Source organism: Acipenser ruthenus, chromosome 18 (assembly GCF_902713425.1).
Source record: "Acipenser ruthenus chromosome 18, fAciRut3.2 maternal haplotype, whole genome shotgun sequence".
Taxonomy (NCBI): domain Eukaryota; kingdom Metazoa; phylum Chordata; class Actinopteri; order Acipenseriformes; family Acipenseridae; genus Acipenser; species Acipenser ruthenus.
In genome coordinates this window covers 12,105,859-12,133,045 of record NC_081206.1, presented here as the reverse complement: position 1 = coordinate 12,133,045, position 27,187 = coordinate 12,105,859, and the positions used below count along the sequence as shown (strand labels likewise).

Here is a 27,187-nt window from a genome sequence, read left to right as displayed (position 1 = left end):
TTTTGCCTTTAACAGTAAGATGCCGGTCAAACTATAAAATATTAAACACAGTACAGCTACATGGACACAGATGTTTATAGTTGATATCATTTTTTAGTATCTCTGCATATTGATGTCTGACACAAAAACTATGGTAGACTTAAGTCTTAAAAGACTGCAAACACCTGTGCAGGTTTAGTTTATTTCAGATGAAATGTATTGCGTGACTCATACATTTAATAACACTGCTATATTTTCATCTCCAGGAAAAAGGGAAGATGACTCTCTAGTGAAGGCTTAATGGTAACAGAGGAAGAAGCTGCCCATTTCTACTGACTCTAAAACCACCTGGCTAGCGAGTGACCACAATACAGGCAGTACTGACCACCATGTCTCTGCTCGTCCACTTGCTAGCCTGCGCTTTCGGGACAGGCTCCTGGGTAGCCGTAAATGGTCTGTGGGTGGAACTGCCTCTCATCGTGAATGAGCTCCCAGAGGGATGGTACCTGCCTTCTTACCTAACTGTCATCATCCAGCTCGCCAACGTAGGGCTTCTGCTGGTCACCCTCATGTACAAGTTCTGTCCTGGCCGACTGAAAGCAGTGGTTGTCATCAATATGATCCTGAGCATTGGGACAGTCTCATGCTTCCTGCTTGCTTTCTTCTGGAAAGAGACCACAGTGGTGACAATCTCTGTGAATCTTGAAAAAAAAAGAGGCAAGCACATTGCCCAGCAAAGCCAAGCAGTTTGCTTTCATGTACTTTCTTGTTGCTTGGGTCAATTCACTGACTAACGGTGTGTTGCCGTCTGTCCAGACGTACTCCTGTATGCCCTATGGGAACACGGTGTACCACCTGTCTGCTGCACTGGGCTCCATGGGCAATCTTATCGCATGCATTATTGCAATGTTCTTCCCAAACAGGTGAGTGGCTTTAAATACGGATGGTATTATCTCAGGCAGGTGATACAATCCCCAGTGACTGGGATGCAGTGCAGGCGTACGTACGTACACTTTACACTTTTCCATATTTGTGGCTGATTGCCATGAAACTTGGTATTAACACTGTTTAGTAGGGCTGTGTTCAAAGGTTCGTTCACTAGCTAGGAATTTGAATCACACATTAAATCACATTTTAAATCACACATTAAATCACACATTAAATGCCACTGACATGCAAAATGCAATCTTTTGATTTGTACAATGCCTATTACCTAAACTAGAGTTTATTGGAGCCGGGTATTAATGCCAAAGCACTGGGAGATACCACAGCGGCTGTATTGCTTCAACAAAATATGTACTGAATACCTAATACCCAGTGTGCAGCGCAGTGCCACCCAGGCTTTTTACACATCTCTCTTGGCATGGAGACAGAACCCCTATTTATATAATGTTGGCTTGTGTTCCTGTGTTTCAGCACAGAATGACAAAGTTCACTGTGCCGGCTGTCATCTGATTGCCAACTCCGGGAGTAATGAGATCAAAGGTAAAGAAAAAATAGTTTCCTACAAAAATGGGTCATTGATAAGGAAATACACTGGGTGGAAGTGCAATGTAAAAATTGTATTGATTTAGATTCTATGTTGCCATAGAATGTTGTATTGAAAAAATACATACCGTATTACTTTGAATTAACGTCGCCCTCGAATTAACGCCTCACTCAGATATCAGCTTTTTAATAGACTCCGCCCTCGAATAAACGCCTCACTCAGATATCAGCTTTTTAATAGACTCCGCCCTCGAATAAACGCCTCACTCAGATATCAGCTTTTTAATAGACTCCGCCCTCGAATTAACGCCTCACTCAGATATCAGCTTTTTAATAGACTCCGCCCTCGAATTAACGCCTCACTCAGATATCAGCTTTTTAATAGACTCCGCCCTCGAATAAACGCCTCACTCAGATATCAGCTTTTTAATAGACTCCGCCCTCGAATTAACGCCTCACTCAGATATCAGCTTTTTAATAGACTCCGCCCTCGAATTAACGCCTCACTCAGATATCAGCTTTTTAATAGACTCCGCCCTCGAATAAACGCCTCACTCAGATATCAGCTTTTTAATAGACTCCGCCCTCGAATTAACGCCTCACTCAGATATCAGCTTTTTAATAGACTCCGCCCTCGAATGAACGCCTCACTCAGATATCAGCTTTTTAATAGACTCCGCCCTCGAATAAACGCCTCACTCAGATATCAGCTTTTTAATAGACTCCGCCCTCGAATAAACGCCTCACTCAGATATCAGCTTTTTAATAGACTCCGCCCTCGAATTAACGCCTCACTCAGATATCAGCTTTTTAATAGACTCCGCCCTCGAATTAACGCCTCACTCAGATATCAGCTTTTTAATAGACTCCGCCCTCGAATTAACGCCTCACTCAGATATCAGCTTTTTAATAGACTCCGCCCTCGAATAAACACCTCACTCAGATATCAGCTTTTTAATAGACTCCGCCCTCGAATTAACGCCTCACTCAGATATCAGCTTTTTAATAGACTCCGCCCTCGAATTAACGCCTCACTCAGATATCAGCTTTTTAATAGACTCCGCCCTCGAATTAACGCCTCACTCAGATATCAGCTTTTTAATAGACTCCGCCCTCGAATAAACACCTCACTCAGATATCAGCTTTTTAATAGACTCCGCCCTCGAATAAACGCCGCTCTCAATAAAGAAACGTAAAGGTATTATTAATAAAGGCCGCCCTCGTATAATCACCGCCCTCGTTTAAGGGCCTCAGTCATTTTGATCAATTTATAATAAACGCTGTGGCGCCAAATTGAAGTAATACGGTACTTGTAGTTTTCCTGTACATAAAAAATATAGTCCTATAATATGATCCTATGTTATGACAAAATAATTGAAGGAGATAAAGGAGAAAGACAAAGGAGAATCAAGAGAACTTCACCATACACCTGAAACAGACTTGAACAAACACCTTTCAAACTGCATCTCGTCAGTAAAAAAGAAAACTAGGGAAGACTTTGAACAAGGTCTTTGTTTTAAATGGATTATTTCTGTAACGAGAGCAATAATGTTGGCATTTTGTTTTCAAATGTTATTCACTTCTGTATGCGTAAGAAGCATAGGGGTCATGTATCAAGCGTTAGTGAAGGCATTAAGGCCATAGAGTTTAAGCTGGTCTTAAAATTTCCCTGCATGTATCATGACACTGTTGGCAAGTTAAGGCCGTGTTAGCAGCGCCAAAATGCGCTCCGCCGCTCATTAGCCATGCATTTTAAGGTGTGTGAAGTCTTAATCATATGCATGGGCAAATTGTAGCTGGGGCTCATTTGTAAATTAAGTCTGTGATATTAAAATGAGATTCATGCAGCGGCAGAACAGCAGTGCCGGCCTAAAGGATCCATAAGTCTGATTTCAAACTGGTCTTATTTGATGCAAAGAAAATGTCAGAAAGCAGATTGGAAAGAGCATTATGGCAGCAGTCCTAACGTATTTCTTATGATGGGGAGTGCAGGCTCCCTTTCTTTTCTGATCTCCCTGAGGAGAAAATGATAGCTTGATACCGGCTACTTCATGATGTACAAACACTGTATTCATTGTATAATAAACTTGGCTCATTAAGTTATCCTTTTCATTATGTATATTTGGTGTTATCCGTCATAGATTAATAATATAATATAAAGTCAAGACACTTGACCTGTCACCACAGGTCATTTCTGCCTCTCCAGATGAGCTACCCAGACTTTAGTGGGTTAAAACCTATACATTTTATTTAAATCACAGGTTAGCCCATTTTGAATGGTAATTTCTGCCTCTCCAAATTACCTTCCTATTGTTCAATTGAGGTAGTCCATTTGGAGGGGAGGCGCTATTTTTCAGATTCATCTGTTAATCTGTGATACCGATAGCCTATTCTGAGCACCGGCGCAATGCATTTAAGCATTTCAATGTGGCAGCTTACGCCATGTCTGGCCATTTTGGCCAGTTAATACATTAGGGATGGGGTCAAATTTGTGCAGCGGCAGAGCGCTACTTTACACTCTGCCAATTTAGTGCTGCGTTAGTCAGTCTTGATACATGTACCCCATAGAATATAGAAAATAACATATGGGGCAGAAAATATTATCACACAATATATGGGCTGGTAATGCACGAGTGGTGCCCAAACTAACTGGAGACATGTTATTGTGTAAGAATACATTCTGACCCATACATTATTCTATTGATAACGATACGTGGATCCAGTGCAATGACTTAATTGTTTTAAAGAGTGAGTGAGAAAGTAAGAACTACTGGCAAGCGGGGAGATCATAGATAATTGTGTGAAAGATGGGAGATTATTGCATTCATTTTTAGCCAGTAATCGATAATGTCATTGTCATCCAGCCCCACCCTGGTTTATTGATGATGTCATTGTCATCCAGCCCTACCTGGTTTATTGATAATGTCATTGTCATCCAGTCCCACCCTGGTTTATTGATCATGGCATTGTCGTCCAGCCCTACCCTGGTTTATTGATAATGTCATTGTCATCCAGCACTACCCTGGTTTATTGATAATGTCATTGTCATCCAGTCCCACCCTGGTTTATTGATCATGGCATTGTCGTCCAGCCCTACCCTGGTTTATTGATAATGGCATTGTCGTCCAGCCCCACTCTGGGTCTCTGATGCCTGTGTTAAAGGGGGTTGTTGTAATGGCTTGTGTTTGATCTGATTCTCTCTCTGCTCCTGTCTCTGTCCCTGTTGTTGTAAGGGCTTGTGTTTGATCTGATTCTCTCTCCTGTCTAGGTCCCTGTTGTTGCTCGGGGGTCTCTCTCTGGCTGGGACTGGTTTCGGTGCTTATAACGTGGCCATGGCAGCTATGAGTACCTGCCCTCTGCTTCAGAACTCACTTGGTGGAGGAGTGCTTATTGTAAGTATGGCTTTAAATTTACTTATCAGACACCATTCAAGTAATTCCAGTAATTTCATACGTCCGTCATACACAACATTTTATCAGACTTACCTAATAGTCCCTTAACCACATGACGGCCACTGAATGTACCACATATGAAAGGAGATGTTCTCTCTCTCTTAAAATGTAATTATTTCCCTTGAATTAACTTTGATTGTTTTAATTAGCTTGTAAAGGCACTGGTAATGGTACGAGGGATTCCCCTGGGATTCCCCTGGGTGCTGCTCTCACTCCACTCAGCTCCATTCCTGGTAATGGTATGAGGGATTCCCCTGGGATTCCCCTGTGTTCTGCTCTCACTCCACTCAGCTCCATTCCTGGTAATGGTACAAGGGATTCCGCTGGGATTCCCCTGTGTTCTGCTCTCACTCCACTCAGCTCCATTCCTGGTAATGGTACGAGGGATTCCGCTGGGATTCCCCTGTGTTCTGCTCTCACTCCACTCAGCTCCATTCCTGGTAATGGTACAAGGGATTCCCCTGGGATTCCCATGTGTTCTGCTCTCACTCCACTCAGCTCCATTCCTGGTAATGGTACGAGGAATTCCGCTGGGATTCCCCTGTGTTCTGCTCTCACTCCACTCAGCTCCATTCCTGGTAATGGTACGAGGGATTCCGCTGGGATTCCCCTGTGTTCTGCTCTCACTCCACTCAGCTCCAGTCTAGTGTGGGCAGGGATGTTTTGTTACACATCTCTCATATTTTCATTGGTTGAATTAGCTGCTGATTCACAGTGCTGTGTCTACCAAATTTGGTTGACAGATGACATTACCAATCAAAGCTGTAATCAATGCGAGATGTGTACCAAAAGTATAAATGATCAGGAATTTTGCTGCTCTGTGGGTTTATTTAACTAGCTTGGTGAAGGCATTCTGCAATTCTTTTTATCCATAGCTGCTCCTGCTGGTACATACAGCAAGGGTAACGACAGTGATTATCTCTAGGAGACGGAGTACACAGGGTCATGACAGTGATTAGCTTCAGGAGATGGTGTACACAGGGTCATGACAGTGATTAGCTCCAGGAGACGCTGTACACAGGGTCACGACAGTGATTATCTCCAGGAAACGGTGTACACAGGGTCATGACAGTGATTATCTCCAGGAGACGGAGTACACAGGGTCATGACAGTGATTATCTCCAGGAGACGGAGTACACAGGGTCATCACAGTGATTATCTCCAGGAGACGGTGTACACAGGGCCATGACAGTGATTATCTCCAGGAGACGGTGTACACAGGGTCATGACAGTGATTATCTCCAGGAGATTGTGTACACAGGGCCATGACAGTGATTATCTCCAGGAGACGGTGTACACAGGGCCATGACAGTGATTATCTCCAGGAGACGGTGTACACAGGGTCATGACAGTGATTATCTCCAGGAGACGGTGTACACAGGGTCATGACAGTGATTATCCCCAGGAGATGGTGTACACAGGGTAACGATGCATTTTCTATGGCATGGATTGCAACTGCAGCCTCACTTCCGTCCATCCACAATTACTGTCCATTTCAATTCAAACAGCTGAATAAAATTACAATATTCACAAGATGTTACCGGCAGCAATTGGAGACTAAGAGACAGAAGCTGCAGTGAAGCGCTGCTGCACACATTTATTATTAGAGACTCAGAGACAAGCTGCAGTGAAGCACTGCTGCACACGTTTATTATTAGAGACTCAGAGACAGTAGCTGCAGTGAAGCGCTGCTGCACACGTTTATTATTAGAGACTCAGAGACAAGCTGCAGTGAAGCACTGCTGCACACGTTTATTATTAGAGACTCAGAGACAAGCTGCAGTGAAGCACTGCTGCACACGTTTATTATTAGAGACTCAGAGACAAGCTGCAGTGAAGCACTGCTGCACACGTTTATTATTAGAGACTCAGAGACAGTAGCTGCAGTGAAGCGCTGCTGCACACGTTTATTATTAGAGACTCAGAGACAAGCTGCAGTGAAGCGCTGCTGCACACGTTTATTATTAGAGACTCAGAGACAGTAGCTGCAGTGAAGCGCTGCTGCTCACATTTATTATTAGAGACTCAAAGACAGAAGCTGCAGTGAAGCGCTGCTGCTCACGTTTATTATTAGAGACAGAAGCTGCAGTGAAGCACTGCTGCAAACGTTTATTATTAGAGACTCAGAGACAGAAGCTGCAGTGAAGCGCTGCTGCACACGTTTATTATTAGACTCAGAGACAGTAGCTGCAGTGAAGCGCTGCTGCACACGTTTATTATTAGAGACTCAGAGACAGAAGCTGCAGTGAAGCACTGCTGTACATGTTTAACACACATAACTAACAGAACAAAACAAATAAACAGACACAAGGGCCAAAATAAAAGGGTTAACAAAACAAAAGAAAACAATATTCTGTATGCTGGGCATTCGCCTTCAATACAGTTACAACCACACAGGTCAAAAGCACTCCCCTAACTCCCTCTCCAAACAAAGGAGTTCTCTCTGCTTTTCTACAGCTGGCCATTCTCCAATCAGCACTCAATTACCTAATTGGAGAATGGCCACACCTGTGATTGATGGAGGGACAGAATTAACCCCATCCCTGCCAACATTACATTCCCACACACTATTTACACAAGCAGGGCTTGTGCTCTGCCATAGATAGGAATACTGGAATTATTGTTTTAGCTCTGTGTACTTTAATAGAATGATCTGATTTCTTCCATTTCATTCCATTGTTAACGATAACATTCCATTCCATTCCACGCCTCGGCTCGTGGAAACGGGGTAATGGAGTCAATGTTAAAGCCAGGCTGACTCGCTACTCAGAGTTGCTGTCAGAGAGTCACTGTGTTTATTTACCTGCTGAGGATCGTCAGCTAAACCAAACACACGTTTCACCTGCTGCTGTATCCCACAACAAACCCAATTCATGACATCAACCTGCTGCTGTATCCCACAGCAAACCCAATTAATGACCTCCTGCTGCTGTATCCCACAACAAACCCAATTCATGATATCAACCTGCTGCTGTATCCCACAGCAAACCCAATTCATGACCTCCTGCTGCTGTATCCCACAACAAACCCAATTCATGACCTCAACCTGCTGCTGTATTCCACAGCAAACCCAATTCATGATATCAACCTGCTGCTGTATCCCACAGCAAACCCAATTCATGACATCCACCTGCTGCTGTATCCCACAGCAAACCCAATTCATGACCTCCTGCTGCTGTATCCCACAACAAACCTAATTCATGATATCAACCCGCTGCTGTATCCCACAGCAAACCCAATTCATGACCTCCTGCTGCTGTAACCCACAACAAACCCAATTCATGGCATCAACCTGCTGCTGTATCCCACAGCAAACCCAATTCATGACCTCCTGCTGCTGTATCCCACAACAAACCCAATTCATGACATCAACCTGCTGCTGTATCCCACAGCAAACCCAATTCATGACATCCACCTGCTGCTGTATCCCACAACAAACCCAATTCATGACCTCAACCTGCTCCTGTATCCCACAGCAAACCCAATTCATGACATCACCCTGCTGCTGTATCCCACAACAAACCCAATTCATGACATCAACCTGCTGCTGTATCGCAGAGCAAACCCAATTCATGACATCAACCTGCTGCTGTATCCCACAGCAAACCCAATTCATGACATCAACCTGCTGCTGTATCCACAACAAACCCAATTCATGATATCAACGTGCTGCTGTATCCCACAACAAACCCAATTCATGACATCAACCTGCTGCTGTATCGCAGAGCAAACCCAATTCATGACCTCAACCTGCTCCTGTATCCCACAGCAAACCCAATTCATGACATCAACCTGCTGCTGTATCCCACAACAAACCCAATTCATGATATCAACGTGCTGCTGTATCCCACAACAAACCCAATTCATGACATCAACCTGCTGCTGTATCGCAGAGCAAACCCAATTCATGACCTCAACCTGCTCCTGTATCCCACAGCAAACCCAATTCATGACATCAACCTGCTGCTGTATCCCACAACAAACGCAATTCATGATATCAACGTGCTGCTGTATCCCACAACAAACCCAATTCATGACATCAACCTGCTGCTGTATTGCAGAGCAAACCCAATTCATGACATCAACCTGCTGCTGTATCCCACAGCAAACCCAATTCATGACATCAACCTGCTGCTGTATCGCACAGCAAACCCAATTCATGACCTCAACCTGCTGCTGTATCCCACAGCAAACCCAATTCATGACCTCCTGCTGCTGTATCCCACAACAAACCCAATTCATGATATCAACCTGCTGCTGTATCGCACAGCAAACCCAATTCATGACCTCAACCTGCTGCTGTATCCCACAGCAAACCCAATTCATGACCTCCTGCTGCTGTATCCCACAACAAACCCAATTCATGATATCAACCTGCTGCTGTATCCCACAGCAAACCCAATTCATGACCTCCTGCTGCTGTATCCCACAACAAACCCAATTCATGACCTCAACCTGCTGCTGTATCCCACAGCAAACCCAATTCATGATATCAACCTGCTGCTGTATCCCACAGCAAACCCAATTCATGACCTCCTGCTGCTGTATCCCACAACAAACCCAATTCATGACCTCAACCTGCTGCTGTATCCCACAGCAAACCCAATTCATGATATCAACCTGCTGCTGTATCCCACAGCAAACCCAATTCATGACATCCACCTGCTGCTGTATCCCACAGCAAACCCAATTCATGACCTCCTGCTGCTGTATCCCACAACAAACCTAATTCATGATATCAACCCGCTGCTGTATCCCACAGCAAACCCAATTCATGACCTCCTGCTGCTGTATCCCACAACAAACCTAATTCATGACATCCACCTGCTGCTGTATCCCACAACAAACCCAATTCATGATATCAACGTGCTGCTGTATCCCACAGCAAACCCAATTCATGACATCAACCTGCTGCTGTATCCCACAGCAAACCCAATTCATGACCTCAACCTGCTGCTGTATCCCACAGCAAACCCAATTCATGACCTCCTGCTGCTGTATCCCACAACAAACCCAATTCATGATATCAACCTGCTGCTGTATCGCACAGCAAACCCAATTCATGACCTCAACCTGCTGCTGTATCCCACAGCAAACCCAATTCATGACCTCCTGCTGCTGTATCCCACAACAAACCCAATTCATGATATCAACCTGCTGCTGTATCCCACAGCAAACCCAATTCATGACCTCCTGCTGCTGTATCCCACAACAAACCCAATTCATGACCTCAACCTGCTGCTGTATCCCACAGCAAACCCAATTCATGATATCAACCTGCTGCTGTATCCCACAGCAAACCCAATTCATGACCTCCTGCTGCTGTATCCCACAACAAACCCAATTCATGACCTCAACCTGCTGCTGTATCCCACAGCAAACCCAATTCATGATATCAACCTGCTGCTGTATCCCACAGCAAACCCAATTCATGACATCCACCTGCTGCTGTATCCCACAGCAAACCCAATTCATGACCTCCTGCTGCTGTATCCCACAACAAACCTAATTCATGATATCAACCCGCTGCTGTATCCCACAGCAAACCCAATTCATGACCTCCTGCTGCTGTATCCCACAACAAACCTAATTCATGACATCCACCTGCTGCTGTATCCCACAACAAACCCAATTCATGATATCAACGTGCTGCTGTATCCCACAGCAAACCCAATTCATGACATCAACCTGCTGCTGTATCCCACAGCAAACCCAATTCATGACCTCAACCTGCTGCTGTATCCCACAGCAAACCCAATTCATGACCTCCTGCTGCTGTATCCCACAACAAACCTAATTCATGATATCAACGTGCTGCTGTATCCCACAACAAACCCAATTCATGACATCAACCTGCTGCTGTATCGCAGAGCAAACCCAATTCATGACATCAACCTGCTGCTGTATCCCACAGCAAACCCAATTCATGATATCAACCTGCTGCTGTATCGCACAGCAAACCCAATTCATGACCTCAACCTGCTGCTGTATCCCACAGCAAACCCAATTCATGACATCAACCTGCTTTGAAAAACACATCATTCAACTGCAAAGTCAATTGAGAACGGTGGCATCAAAATCAGGCAGCTGCCTCAGCCACTTAACAGTATTCTCTTCAGCAATTCCACTCTTTCAAATGTATATAGGGAATTTAACTTGTTTATTACCAATAAAGCAGTTTCTAATAGTTATAGGACTGCGAGCCTCTGTGCATGGGTGTGACAGAGAGCGAATGAATCCGAGTCAACCATCTCCGTCCTGACCTGTGAGGGCACGGCATAACAGGAACAGTGCGCCCCGGACTGGATGGTTTGACAGTTCATTCCAGGGTCAGTTGGAAGTCAGCCATCCAAAAGGGTATAAAGCCACAATACTAGAAGTCAGCACCTTACTGCAGTAGGCAATGTGTCAGTCATGGATTGGAGGAGATGTGATTGCACTCCCTAACAAAGGGGGCGTGACTGAAGGTATATCAGGGTGTGTGGCCGAGCAATCTGTTCCTTTGTTATGGTTACGGACAGACATGTAAAAGTACAGAGATAAGATAACTGTGAGTGCTGTTTTTTGTAATTATTAGATGGCTAAACGGTACTCTTTTTATTTATATACAGACATGCTCAAATTTGTTGGTACCCCTCCACAAAAAACGAAGAATGCACAATTTTCTCTCAAATAACTTGAAACTGACAAAAGTACTTGGCATCCACCATTGTTTATTCCATATTTAATAGAAATCAGACTTTGCTTTTGATTTTTTATTCAACATAATATTGTAAATAATAAAACAAATGAAAATGGCATGGACAAAAATGATGGGACCCTTAACCTAATATTTTGTTGCACAACCTTTAGAGGCAATCACTGCAATCAAACGTTTTCTGTAGCTCTCAATGAGATTTCTGCACCTGTTAACAGGTAGTTTGATCCACTCTTCCTGAGCAAACTGCTCCAGCTGTCTCAGGTTTGATGGGTGCCTTCTCCAGACTGCAAGTTTCAGCTCTTTCCATAGATGTTCGATAGGATTCAGATCAGGACTCATAGAAGGCCACTTCAGAATAGTCCAATGTTTTGTTCTTATCCATTCTTGTGTGCTTTTAGCTGTGTGTTTTGGGTCATTATCCTGTTGGAGGACCCATGACCTGCAACTGAGACAGAGCTTTCTGACACTGGGCAGTACGTTTCGCTCCAGAATGCCTTGATAGTCTTGAGATTTCATTGTGCCCTGCACAGATTCAAGGCACCCTGTGCCAGGCTCAGCAAAGCAGCCCCAAAACATAACCGAGCCTCCTCCATGTTTCACTGTAGGTATGGTGTTCTTTTCTTTGAAAGCTTCATTTTTTCGTCTGTGAACATAGAGCTGATGTGACTTGCCAAAAAGCTCCAGTTTTGACTCATCTGTCCAAAGGACATTCTCCCAGAAGGATTGTGGCTTGTCAATATGCATTTTAGCAAATTCCAGTCTGGCTTTTTTATGTTTTTCTGTCAAAAGTGGAGTCCTCCTGGGTCTTCTTCCATGGAGCCCACTTTCGCTCAAAAAGCGACGGATGGTGCGATCAGAAACTGACGTACCTTCACCTTGGAGTTCAGCTTGTATCTCTTTGGCAGTTATCCTTGGTTCTTTTTCTACCATTCGCACTATCCTTCTGTTCAATCTGGGGTCGATTTTCCTCTTGCGGCCGCGCCCAGGGAGGTTGGCTACAGTTCCATGGACCTTAAACTTCTTAATAATATTTGCAACTGTTGTCACAGGAACATCAAGCTGCTTGGAGATGGTCTTGTAGCCTTTACCTTTACCATGCTTGTCTATTATTTTCTTTCTGATCTCCTCAGACAACTGTCTCCTTTGCTTTCTCTGGTCCATGTTCAGTGTGGTGCACACAATGATACCAAACAGCACAGTGACTACTTTTCTCCATTTAAATAGGCTGAATGACTGATTACAAGATTGGAGACATGTGTGATACTAATTAAATAAACTAATTAGTTTGAAATATCACTATAATCCAATTATTTATTATCTTTTCTAAGGGGTACTGTGGCAATGTGCCCCGCCCCTGTGTGCAATTGTGTGTTATGTGTTGTATGTTGCGTGCGTGTGTTAATGTTGGTGTATAGATTGGTACACGGGATATAAACGGGTCTGTGTTTCACGTGTATTTAAAAAGTGTAGATTTGTATTTAGGCACGAGGAGAGCACAAATCACTTCACGTGCTGGTTAAATGTAATATGTGAGCACGGGGTTGCACAGAATTAATTCACGTGCTGGGATTCAAGTGAATAATTAATTAGTAATTGAATCCCAGCACAATAGTATATATAGACGCACATTTCTTGCAGTCGGGGTTGGGTGTTCGAGAGTGGAGAATGGGTGAGAGAGAAGGAGAAATAAAAGTTTAAATATCAATTGCTATTACGTGCTGATAGGACCAGCACGATACTTGTTTATTTAAAACTCACCGTGTTTGTTTGTGTGTCTGTCCGTGCACTGTCTGTTTACTGTATAGTCCGTTTTTGTTTGTCTCTTTATTTTGGCGTATAGTGCCGTGTCCCGTGTTTTGTGTTCAAACCTTTTATTTTCTGTTCTGTTTATTAAATGCTGAGCGCGATCACGCGCTCAGCCTCACCAAAACCCCAAGTCTCTGTTGTTTATTTCCTGCATCTGGTCTGACGCCACCCACTCCGGCCGTCTTTGTGACAGGTACCAACAAATGTGTCCAGGCCATTTTAGAATATCTTTGTAGAATAAGCAATAATTCATCTCTTTTCACAGCTTCTTTGCTTTATTCTATGACATACCAAAGGCATGCAAGTATACATGATAAAATAGCTTTTAATTTCATCACTTTTCAGGAGGAATGAAGCATTATTTCAATGAGCTGTAAGGGTACCAGCAAATTTGAGCATGTCTGTATATGCTCTGAGCACATTCTTAAACTCCTGTAAGTGGTTTTGGTCGTGCACTGGGTGGGCTATATGTCCAGACAACTTTTTAATATTCAAGAAAATCACACAGACTCATTTCATTTGAAGTTTTAACGAATCAGAGTAGTACAAGTGCTCTTTTCGGTTTATAAAATGCTTTAAAAATTGATCAAGTGGTTGCAAGCCACTTTGGATCCCTGCTAATAGGCAGCCTGAGCATTTCCAGTGCCTTTACATGTTTAACAGCATTAGTACTTCAATACAGTAATACAAATACGGTTATCATATATTTAGCGCTAAAGCTATAAAATGCAAAAAGCTAAAGCGCTCACTGCTACGTTCTAGAACATTCAATATATCACTCTCTTAAGACTAGAATATAATTTATATACCTTATGGCAACGCATCAATATAAAAGAGATATTAAATTCAAATATATGCTTACCGTCCAATATATGGAAGAATATTGTAGGATATATGAAAAATAAGAACTGTCTTCAAAAGGCAGACTTCTGAATTCGATCAAAACAGCAATCAGTTTTTCAGAGACCCTCAGAGCATGGACCACGTCAGCTTGCAAGATCAAGTTGAATGGTATCGACAGGGTTTATTTTAGTTTATAATTTTTCTTTTGAAAGTTTGTTTTTTCAAGCCTGTCTTTTGTTTTGTTACTTTGACTCATGTTTTGCAACGTGGAGGATTTCGGCAGAGGTTGTAACAGCAACCGGAGATCATTACATCAACTTGCGATCGGGACTGGGTGAGATTGAGCCGCATTGTTTTGCATTTTGTTCGAGGATTACTATTTTTTTTTGTCGAATGGCCATTTAGTTTGCTTGTGGGACAATCGCGTTTTGCTTGGATGCTATTATATTTGGGACTTCATCTGTTTTTTTGTTTTTTTGGACTGTTTGTTTTCTTTGTTTTTGCTGCGAGTTCAGTTGAAGTCACGTGTGTTTATACTGATTACCGCCGTGTCATGCGTTGTGAACATTGACATTTGATGATTTATTTTTTCTTGCATTTATATTTTTGGGTATTTCGCTGGGTAGGGTTTAAGGGGACTTCTTGCTGTTATTGCAGGAGTTAATGATTAACTGTTTTTTTTTTAAAACAGTTTATTAGAATATTATACTATAGCCTTAGCTTAATCTACTGCATGTTTCTCTAAGTTTTTTCTTTCTCTTGCTAGTTTTATTTATTTTGTTTGTATACACGTTCTGGGTATCCTACTTTGTGGTTCTGTTAGGCTTCTGATGTTCAATTTTGTCTTATTTAGTTTCAGGTGTATATGGGTCTGATAAATTGTGCACTTGTTGGTAATTCCTAGAGTGCTAAACCAATAAAATTAAGCTGCTGGTGACCTCTTGGATTTGAACTCTGGACATTCTCTTTTTTTTCTTTATTGCTGTATCAGCTGCTGTATAGTATCTGGGGTAACTGTTACACTCCATTGAATTATTATTATTATTTGTTTATTTAGCAGACGCCTTTATCCAAGGCGACTTACAGAGACTAGGGTGTGTGAAATATGCATCAGCAGAGTCACTTACAACTACGTTTCACCCGAAAGACGGAGCACAAGGAGGTTAAGTGACTTGCTCAGGGTCACACACTGAGTCAGTGGCTGAGGTGGGATTTGAACCGGGGATCTCCTGGTTACAAGCCCTTTTCTTTAACCACTGGACCACACAAGGCAGAGTAAATCTAATCATCACTCAGCCTTGATATTTCTTATCTTTAAATTAATTATACATTCTAGAAGGATCTGGTCAACTCCTTTTTCAAAACTGATTGGATACAACTTCTTGCCCAAAAATATTGGAACATGATTTCATCGCTCTCTTTTCCAACTCACAGACCAAAGTTCACAGAATCCTTTCTATAATATAATACAAGTATATGTGTATATATGAGAGATGTTTTTAATATGTAACACCAGCTCTATTTGATTATATTAAGCTGGGTCAAAAATATTATGTTACCTTTTCAGTGTGTTGTCAATGGGCCAGTTTAACTTCATATACAAATGTGTGTTATACAAAGTATGGGACAAAGACTGCCTTTGAATAAGCATACAGTGGTCAGTTCAGTTACTTTCATTTAATAATAAACTTATTTAACTGTGCCATTCTCTGACTATGCCTGACCTCTCTCTGTTTCCTGCTCAAGCAGGATTCAGACACCCTATTTTCTTGCCAAGACTATTGTTTTGATTAATATGAAACACCATTGTAAGCACTTCTCCAAATTCACCTCATAAAGTCAATTTTCTCCCAAAGAAAGTCGCTACTTATTTGTGGCTGGACACAACTCCCCTAATTCGTGGAATGCTCCATTCTACTACGAGGTTTTCTTATCATAGAAAGACCTTGGATTCAAAACTGCGGACTACAAGTAAATCTCACTTTGACTGCCAAAAAGAACCTTCCATATCTAGCACCGCTCTGCTTGCAAGCAGATAAGGGCAAGGCTATTTTTCTGTAGATTTATTGTGTACTAAAATGACTGAATACAGTTTACACTTTATTTCTCTAATATTCCAACCTAACAGTTCCTGTTTTTATTGCAGTAAAACCTTTATATAAACTAAACATTATATTCTTTAATTTAATGGATATTGTAATGTCTAAAGGATTTTTTGTTTAGTTGGAGAAAAAAACTGAACTATTTCTTAAATTGATTAAATTAAATGCTCGCTCCTGCTTCTACAGTCTATTTGTATTAAAGTATAGCCTTAAACAAGCAAAAACACTTGTTAGTTTAAATATTAGGTTTCTTATTAGATCAAAATACTTAAAACATATTATTTCTCTTCAGAGTTTTGTCAGTCTATTATTAGATCAGAATACTTTTTTTTATTTAAAGCCTCTGTGCTTAGTAACAACACAATCAAATAAAATAAAATAGGTATTTTTAGTTTCAAATATCGTTCTGTCTAAAAAGGGTTACCCTTTTGTTTTTGCTAATTTGCAATACCTAGCCTCCGTGTTTAGTTTCCCCAGATACCTGCTTCTGTCAAGGTTACAGGCTTCCACGAGTGTATGTGCACTAATGACAAAGGCACAGACAAGCTTTTTTTTTCTGACATTAACACTTGTTCAGTTTTCTTAGTTCAAATCATTGTAACCTGTTCATAATTTGATGTAATATTATTTATGCTGGTTTTATATTCTTTAAAACACAGTACAATTATTACAATATTCTGACAGTGTCAGTTAGTACTGAACTTCTTTCGTTTTTAACTGTAATATGTTCTTTCAACAATAAAAATATTATTTGTAAAACAGTTTAAATTTAAATGATTTTATAACATGTATTTCTAATTCAGTTACTTCAGTGTAACAGTTGCTCTTAGAAATGGTCATATTATTGTACTGAATTAAGTCTGATCCTTTTCTCTGTTCATACAAAATCCAGTTGAAGCAGGTGTTGACATTCCAGCCTTCTGCCCATTTTTGGTGTTGATTAATATGAGACATGAGTAGTGAGTAGTGAAAGCAAAGTAACAAAAGAAACTGGACACTTTTTCTCATGAAACTGGAATATGCTAACAAGGCCTTATGATAAGAGCCTGCCGAGTTTGACTCCTTCCAGCAGGTGCTTTCATAGACTGCACCCAACATCTATCCATTGTTTTCTACTGAGTATACAGATCTTTTTGAAAGGAACATATACAGTATTATTATAATTATTGACAAAGCGTATATCATATCACTTCAATCAATCAGTTTAAATCATCCAATCCATGTCTAATAACTCAGCACGTTCCCAACAGGATTGGAACTCTGCACCAGACTCCGCTCGGACTGGTTCTGTGAACACCACGACAGGCCTGTGCACATCTGCTAAAAATATTTTCTAAAACACATTACAGTCATTACAATATTTGTTGCAGTTTCACAAATATTCAATCTGTTTCTCAAAGATTCCAGTAGCTGTGACAGTCTTGGTTCAGTTTCTTCTCTCAGTGAGTCAGTTTCTGCTCACAGGTATGGATGACAGTCTTTAAAAGCCTGATACCTGCACAAACTTCAGTCTTGTTAGCTGGGTTCCCATCTCTGCATTCTCATTCCCATCATCAGTGGGCAAACACATTTTAACTGAATCTGGGTCTACACACCTTGCAACCAAGGCCTTCCATGCAAAAGGATCTAATGGCTTATAGCACAAAAGGGACGTGCCAGAACCGTCTGTGACAACGGGTTATAGTGAATAAAGCAGTTTCTAATAGTTATAGGACTGAGAGCCTCTGTGCACGGGTTATAGTGAATAAAGCAGTTTCTAATAGTTATAGGACTGAGAGCCTCTGTGCACGGGTTATAGTGAATAAAGCAGTTTCTAATAGTTATAGGACTGAGAGCCTCTGTGCACGGGTTATAGTGAATAAAGCAGTTTCTGATAGTTATAGGACTGAGAGCCTCTGTGCATGGGTGTTAGAGGGTAGTGGGAGTTGTCTTTGGGAGGACCAGAAAGGACGTCACACACACAGGAAGCTGGTGGGCAAACCTCAGTGCCACCTGGCAACTGAGTAGAGGTTTATTAAATAAAAACAACAGGGCCAAAACCACAGTCGGCATCCAGGCAGAGTAACAGGTATTGCAAAACAAACACAACCACCCCCGGTAGTACCAACTATGGTAAAACCGGGTTAAAAATAAAAAGAGTAAATAAACCAGTCCCACACAATAATAAAGTAGTGCTCCAAAGCAGAGTAGCTGCCGTTCTTTAGACGGCCACTTTAGTGGTGGTGGCGCTGTGTCTGCAGTTGGCTCCTTCACGCACTAGCTGCAGCATACTCCAGCACTCACCGCCCTGAGCGGAAATTAGACTTCCGGATACTTCCAAAACATACGCTCCAGGAGAGAAGAACGTAGTCGGGACGCAGGCAGCCGCCTGTTCAGGGGTCTGGAATAGGAGCAGAGGTAAGTAGCAACACACACACGCAGCAGCCCAGCGAACTCCTGTTGCTAACCCAGGACAGAGAGCCCGAATGCAGAAACCGCGCAGCCTAAATACTGCCCAACCCCGCCTCTGCAATCAGCTAATGCCCCCGCCTCAGCCAACCGGCGAACACAGCACAGCTGATTGCAGAAAGTGAGCCCGGCGACCGTGCGGTTCCGCGTCAGGGCAAAACGACCCACCACACCAGAACTCCCAGTATGATCGTTTTCAGGTCGTTCGCCCCGACTTCGGGCTGCCCTATGCAACGCCACACGAGATCGGGAGGGCGGATTACAGTGGGACCCTACATCCCCGTCACAATGGGTTATAGTGAATAAAGCAGTTTCTAATAGTTATGTTAATAATAATAATAATAATACCAGACCTGTAGTGCCGGAGGACAACACAGATCTTGTGGCCCCACTGCAGAACCATGGGCGCCCTATTGGCCACAGGGGTTGCTGATGTGTGGTGAACCGTGGATTCCCCTGCCGACCTAAACCCTCCCTACCCGGGCAGCGCTCGGCCAATTGTGTGCCGCCCCCTGGGAACTCCTGGTCACGGTCAGCAATGACATAGCCTGGATTTGAACCTGTGATCTCCAGGCTATAGGGCACTCCACTTGGAGCGCTTTTACTGGATGCGCCACTCGGGAGCCCCCAAACCTGGACTTTTTAAAAGATTTTGAGCAAAATTTCAGGACTCCGGGCCCTTGGAAAGCTGGCACTGTCCCGACTAAACCGGGATGTCTGGTAATCCTAGTAATAGAGAGATATTTGAATGTATTGTTACTATTTTTGTTTGTGATATTAGAAACCTATACCAGGAAATATCATGGATAAATGTAGTACAGGAGTAATGGTTAGCAGCAGTGTGGAGTAGTGCAGCAGTGTGGAGTAGTGGTTAGGGCTCTGGACTCTTGACCGGAGGGTTGTGGGTTCAATCCCAGGTGGGGGACACTGCTACTATACCCTTGAGCAAGGTACTTTATCTAGATTGCTCTTGCAAAAAACCCAACTGTATAAATGGGTAATTGTATGAAAAAATAATGTAATTGTATGTAAAAAATAATGTGATATCTTGTAACAATTGTAAGTCGCCCTGGATAAGGGTGTCTGCTAATAAATAAATAATAATACATTATTAAATATAAACAGCATGGATCAACTTCATGTACCACGTTGACAGAGATGTCTTGTAGAAATGCTTGTCTGAGTTTCCTGCTGCCACTAATGTATATGATCAGGGGTAGTGTCCTGCTGGCACTAATGTATATGATCAGGTGTAGTGTCCTCCTGGCACTAATGTATATGATCAGGGGTAGTGTCCTGCTGGCACTAATGTATATGATCAGGGGTAGTGTCCTCCTGGCACTAATGTATATGATCAGGTGTAGTGTCCTGCTGGCACTAATGTATATGATCAGGTGTAGTGTCCTCCTGGCACTAATGTATATGATCAGGTGTAGTGTCCTCCTGGCACTAATGTATATGATCAGGTGTAGTGTCCTCCTGGCACTAATGTATATGATCAGGTGTAGTGTCCTCCTGGCACTAATGTATATGATCAGGTGTAGTGTCCTCCTGGCACTAATGTATATGATCGGGGGTAGTGTCCTGCTGGCACTAATGTATATGATCAGGTGTAGTGTCCTCCTGGCACTAATGTATATGATCAGGTGTAGTGTCCTGCTGGCACTAATGAGCAGGTGTTTCTTGTGGTCTAAGACATTCTTGGTTGTAATCTACAGGTCCTGTCTTGGATTTTCTTTGTTGGAACTGTGTCTTACGTGAAAGTGATGGTGGGCTTGATACTGCGAGACAAAAGCCACAGCGCCCTCGTGTGGTGCAGAGTAGCAGTGCAGATGGGGTCGATGGTCGGTGCTCTGGCCATGTTTCCATTAATCAATGTGTATTACCTGTTCAGATCAGGAGACAGCTGCAATACCAACTGTTCTGTATGAAAAGTATGAGATGAACTGTGTAAATAGGGCTCCAGTATAGTGAGCAATACAGAAAGTACTAAACATAAAGAACAAATAAATAACATACTGAGTGAATTGAGTGGCTGACGTCTCTTGAGTTCACTAACACTTTTTTTGATGTTTTTAATTTGTGAATTTAGCACAAGGTAAAGGCTGATGGCATCGGCTACAACAAATCCAGTATAAAAGCAGCACTGCATCAGTTCATTCAGGTCCCAGTCTCTTTAGAGTCTTTACAGACCTTTCATATAAACACAGTGAGCTCCCCCTCCTCACGCACAGCATACACACCCTCTCCAATACACCACAAGCTTTAAACCTGTCCAAGTGCTGTACCAATTCATACAAAGAGAGAGCGATCTTAATCCTGGAGCCTAAACGCTTCACCGTGCTGGGGATATCAATCAGCCCTCCCTCCTCACAGGGAGGTACAGGACAGCTGGGCCCAGCCTGTGGAGCCCATTCCAGAGAAACTGCAGCTGCCATCTCTGAATATCAGTGAGCAGACCAGCCAGTGCTAGAGCATGGAGGCCACCAGGTTATTAATAACAAGGACCTCCCCCTAAAGGAGAACCGTGAGAGGAGCCACTGCCAGCTGCAGCCTCCCCTTTTGATACAGGACTCCAGCACAGCGACGTCCTTGTCATGAGTGACAAAGACACTGAGATTGTCAGCGTGTGTGGAGATCCTGATGGGGGGTGTTTCCCTGGAGCTGCCTCCTCTTCTGCAGGCCTCGATACACCCCCTCACTGCTCTGGCCGTCCAGCTGCTTCTCAACTCCTCCATCTCTCTCTCCAGCTCACTGACCGCTGCATCCACTTACCTTGGGACAGTGTATTGCCGACAGAAGATTTCTATTTGAATTTTACCAATATCCCACCACTGTCTCAGACTGGTATAGTTTTTTTTTTTTTCCAGTTTTCCAAAAAGTTTAAAATGATTACTGAATTGGTGATCTTGTAGGAGTTTTGTATTAAAATGCCAATGTGATTTTAACCTCCTCAATCCCTGTGTCCATTTAAATGGATGTTTGGATTTTCAGGATAAATCATAAACTATAGGTTTTTAGGTGCTAGAACCTAAAATGCATTTAAATGGAGCCTTTACTGAACCTCCAGGTGTGGTTTATATTGTATTACACCTCCTGTGTGATTTATATCATATTAAACCTCCTGTGTGGTTTATATCATATTAAACCTCCTGTGTGGTTTATATTGTATTACACCTCCTGTGTGGTTTATATTGTATTAAACCTCCTGTGTGGTTTATATTGTATTAAACCTCTGGGTGTGGTTTATATTGTATTAAACCTCCTGTGTGGTTTATATTGTATTAAACCTCCTGGTGTGGGTTATATGGTATTAAACCTCCTGGTGTGGGTTATATGGTATTAAACAGTGTTTTTGTTAATCTTTGGATTCACTAAGCAGGGGTCTCCAACCCTGGTCCTGGAGAGCTACTGTGGCTGCTGGTTTTCGTTTCAACCAATCTCTCAGTTACTTAATTGCACCAATTATTGGCTTAATTAGTCAAGATTAACAGGTGTTCCAGATCTTTAGCCACTGATTATGTAAAGACACCTATAAACCCTGCTGGATAGGGGCTCTCCGGGACCAGGGTCAGAGACCCCTGCACTAAAGTATGACTCACTTATCCCTTTAAATCAGGGGTAGGCAACCTTGACTTCCAATCCATTCCACTGCAGGACTTTGTTCCAGCCAGACCTTTAATTACACTGTGTAACAATTTTTTTTTTTTTTTTGGTTCCTGGGTAGTAAGTGTTATTTCCTAATTGCTTATGCCTCAAAAGTATAGAAAATGGCTATCATTCCCACAAACTTTGCTTTTGTGACCAGGACAGTGATATTTTGAAATGTACCTATTTCCAATGAGAAAACGGGCGAATTTGTGTCTTTTCGTTCACATAAAGTCAGAAAAAAACAACATATGAATCCAAATTAACATGTATTTATACTAAAGTAATACAAAAATGACTACAAAAGATTTAGAAGTGAGTAGTTTTTCGAGATTTACGATTATACTGTAAATCACTTTCATGAATCAGCCCCCAAATGTAGTCTCCCATCATGTTCTCGTTATACTGTCCTTGGTAGCGGCGTTCAAAGTCCAGTATATCCTGGTGGAAGCGCTCGCCTTGCTCCTCCGAGTACGCTCCCATGTTCTCCTTGAATTTATCAAGATGAGCATCAAGGATATGGACTTTGAGGGACATCCTACAGCCCATTGTGCCGTAGTTCTTCACCAGAGTCTCAACCAGCTCCACATAGTTTTCGGCCTTGTGATTGCCCAGGAAGCCCCGAACCACTGCGACAAAGCTGTTCCAAGCCGCTTTCTCCTTACTAGTGAGCTTCTTGGGGAATTCATTGCACCCCAGGATCTTCTTTATCTGTGTTCCGACGAAGACAGCGGCTTTGACCTTTGCCTCAGACAGCTTAGGGAAGAAGTCTTGAAGGTACTTGAAGGCTGCTGACTCCTTATCTAGAGCTCTGACAAATTGTTTCATAAGGCCCAATTTGATGTGCAGTGGTGGCATCAGCACCTTCCGGGGGTCCCAGCCGTTCTCATCATACTTCAAGGCGTCCAGCAAGGTCTTGATGCTGTTGTAATCCTCTTTGAGGTGCACCGAGTGAGCCAGAGGAAGAGACAGGTACTTGTTACCATTATGGAGCAGCACGGCTTTAAGGCTCCTGGATGAGCTGTCAATGAAGGACAGTATAACGGGAACATGATGGGAGACTACATTTGGGGGCTGATTCGTGAAAGTGATTTACAGTATAATCGTAAATCTCGAAAGACTACTCACTTCTAAATCTTTTGTAGTCATTTTTGTATTACTTTAGTATAAATATATGTTAATTTGGATTCATATGTTGTTTTTTTCTGACTTTATGTGAACGAAAAGACACAAATTCGCCCGTTTTCTCATTGGAAATAGGTAAATTTCAAAATATCACTCCTGGTCACAAAAGCAAAGTTTGTGGGGAATAATAGCCATTTTCTATACTTTTGAGGCATAAGCAATTAGGAAATAACACTTACTACCCAGGAACAAAAATTGTGTTACATAGTGTTATTTAATTGACATCCAACAGGGTGAGTTCAATAATGAAGGCTCTGTGTGGGGCTGTGTCCTCTGTCTGATTCCCCCTGGGCCACGCGCTCCTCTTCCTGTGCTTTCACTTCTCTTTAAATAGGAGGCTAGCAATGATATTTAAATAATGAAGGCTCTGTGTGGGGCTGTGTCCTCCGTCTGATTCCCCCAGGGCCACGCGCTCCTCTTCCTGTGCTTTCACTTCTCTTTAAATGGGAGGCAAGCAATGATATTTAAATAATGAAGGCTCTGTGTGGGGCTGTGTCCTCCGTCTGATTCCCCCTGGGCCACGTGCTCCTCTTCCTGTGCTTTCACTTCTCTTTATATAGGAGGCAAGCAATGATATTTAAATAATGAAGGTTCTGTGTGGGGCTGTGTCCTCCGTCTGATTCCCCCTGGGCCACGCGCTCCTCTTCCTGTGCTTTCACTTCTCTTTTTATAGGAGGCTAGCAATGATATTTAATTGGTGTGAATGGGAAACACCTGTGGCTGCATTTTTAATTGGGGAATGAGACTATTCTCTCCCTCTAATCACCCGTGCTGTAGTACAAATAATAACACACTTAACAATAAATAACTTAAACACAGCAATACAAAATAAACAACAATGTGCCTCCCTTTGGGCAATAAGCAAAATGAAATGTGAAACATAACAAGTGTAAAAACCCCAAATACTAATAGAATAAATACAAACGCAAACAGAATGTGCACACGCCCAACTAATTTACAGTCACTAGTGAACTGCAAACGCAAGTCAAAAAGGAAATTAGAAAACCCAAGAGAGTGATAGAAATGGACATTGCTAAGGGGGCTAAAACCAATTCCAAAAAGTTTTTCCAATATTATAACAGCAAGAGAACATTCAAACAGGAGGTTAAATGTCTAAGAGATACAAAAGGCAAAATCATAGACGAAGAGAAAAAAAATAGCAAATATATTAAATGATTACTTTTCACAAGTTTTTACAAAGGAGGATACGGACAACATGCATAACAGAGGCAGAAGTGTTAAAGGGACTAGGAGCTCTTAAAATAAACAAATCCCCTGGGTCGGATGAGATCCTCCCAATAGTACTCAAAAAAATGAAAGAAGTTATTTACAAATCGCTAACCAAGATCATGCAACAGTCTCTTGACACAGGGGTTGTTCCAACAGACTGGAAAATAGCAAACGCAATACCGATCCACAAAAAGGGAAACAAAACCGAACCAGGTAACTACAGACCAATAAGCCTCACTTCTATTATATGTAAACTTATGGAAACTATAATAAGATCTAAAATGGAAAATTACCTATATGGTAACAATATCCTGGGAGACAGTCAGCATGGTTTTAGGAAAGGGAGATTGTGTCTAACTAACCTGCTTTGATTTTTTTGAGGATGCAACATCGCAATACATCAGGGTTTAATGATTCTGCCAGTTTCACACAGCAATGATTTATTAACATTACTACATACAACAAAAATGTTGTTCGCGAAAACCTTATACATTTAAGCTGGTTGTGTTGACATCAATCACTATTTAGGACATTAAAACATAACCCCATCATATCTTTAGGTTATATTAGAACAACGACAGCCATCGTAGCTCCAACCGCTCCCACCACAGAAACCAACCTCAGCCCCCTTTGCACCCGCGGCCCCCTCCTCTATCACCACCACAGAAACTTCCCATGAGCGATCCCCACCCACTCCCACCCCTAACACTGCTCCTCTCATGAGCGATCTCCACCCACTACCACCCCTAACACTGCTCCTCTCATGAGCGATCTCCACCCACTCCCACCCCTAACACTGCTCCTCTCATGAGCGACCCCGACCCACTCCCACCCCTAACACTGCTCCTCTCATGAGCGATCCCCACCCACTCCCACCCCTAACACTGCTCCTCTCATGAGCGACCCCGACCCACTCCCACCCCTAACACTGCTCCTCTCATGAGCGATCTCCACCTGCTTGCACCCCTAACACTGCTCCTCTCATGAGCGATCTCCACCTGCTTGCAACCCTAACACTGCTCCTCTCATGAGCGATCTCCACCCGCTCTCACCCCTAACACTGCTCCTCTCATGAGCGATCTCCACCCACTACCACCCCTAACACTGCTCCTCTCATGATCGATCCCCACCCACTCCCACCCCTAACACTGCTCCTCTCATGAGCGACCCCGACCCACTCCCACCCCTAACACTGCTCCTCTCATGAGCGATCTCCACCCACTCCCACCCCTAACACTGCTCCTCTCATGAGCGATCCCCACCCACTCCCACCCCTAACACTGCTCCTCTCATGAGCGATCTCCACCTGCTTGCACCCCTAACACTGCTCCTCTCATGAGCGATCTCCACCTGCTTGCACCCCTAACACTGCTCCTCTCATGAGCGATCTCCACCGCTCTCACCCCTAACACTGCTCCTCTCAGAGTTTTCATTTTCAGTAGTTGTTTTCTATAGCTGAACATCTGTCCTTTGTTACTAGAAGCTGTACTGCTATAATGCAACACCAGATGGTGCAAGTAGACTGAGAGAAGAGCCTGTTAGAACATTATATTTATATATTATATATCACATTTATATTGTGCATTTTATACAAAAGTATCACAAAGCACTGTACAGTACATAGCAGAAAAAAAGAACAAACCACAATACATTTGTATAGCATGTCACACATTCAACTGCCATAATCAGACCATTTAAATAGCATATTTAAGTAACAGTATACACATAATACAAAAGCAGCAATTTTAAAGTTACATTAAAACCCACTAAGATAAGAAAACCATTTTATAAAAGTGCGTTTTTAGTCTTTTGTTGACCCTAGCAATAACCAGCAGCCCCGCATCCTGTGATCTCAGAGTGCGGTTTGGAAGATACAGGGTGAGTAACTCCTGCAAATACTCCTGCAAGGGTCGAGCTCATGTAATCCCACATTTCCTTTTAGTTGGTTCTGTGATCCCACTAACATAACCTCTGTTTTATCTGAATTCAACGTTAGGAAATTCTGAGACATCCAATGCTTAATGTCTGTAAGACAAGTAGCTAATCATCAGCACAGCAATGGAAGTTCACTCTGTGTCTGCGGATAATGTCACCTAGTGGTAGCATATATAATGGAAACAACAAGGGAACTAGAATGGAGCCCTGTGGAACACCACAGACAACTTCCGATAATGCCGATTTCACATTCCCAATAGAGATGAACTGAAACCTATCAGAAAGATAAGATTTGAACCAGGATAGGACAAGGCCTGACAGTTCTACTGTGCTTTCAAGGCAATCAAGAAGAATTAATACTGATGGAAAGC

General features: G+C 42.7%; 1 protein-coding gene across 1 annotated transcript; it reads left to right on the top strand.

Moving 5' to 3' along the window:
• The first annotated feature begins 267 nt into the window (after positions 1-267).
• LOC117422231 (solute carrier family 52, riboflavin transporter, member 3-A) lies at positions 268-20,837 on the top strand. Its single transcript, XM_058991225.1, is given in 4 exon segments — positions 268-724; positions 726-902; positions 4,736-4,859; positions 20,537-20,837. Coding segments are annotated over 4 exon segments (870 nt in total). The 5' UTR covers positions 268-368; the 3' UTR covers positions 20,750-20,837.
• The last annotated feature ends 6,350 nt before the right edge of the window (positions 20,838-27,187 follow it).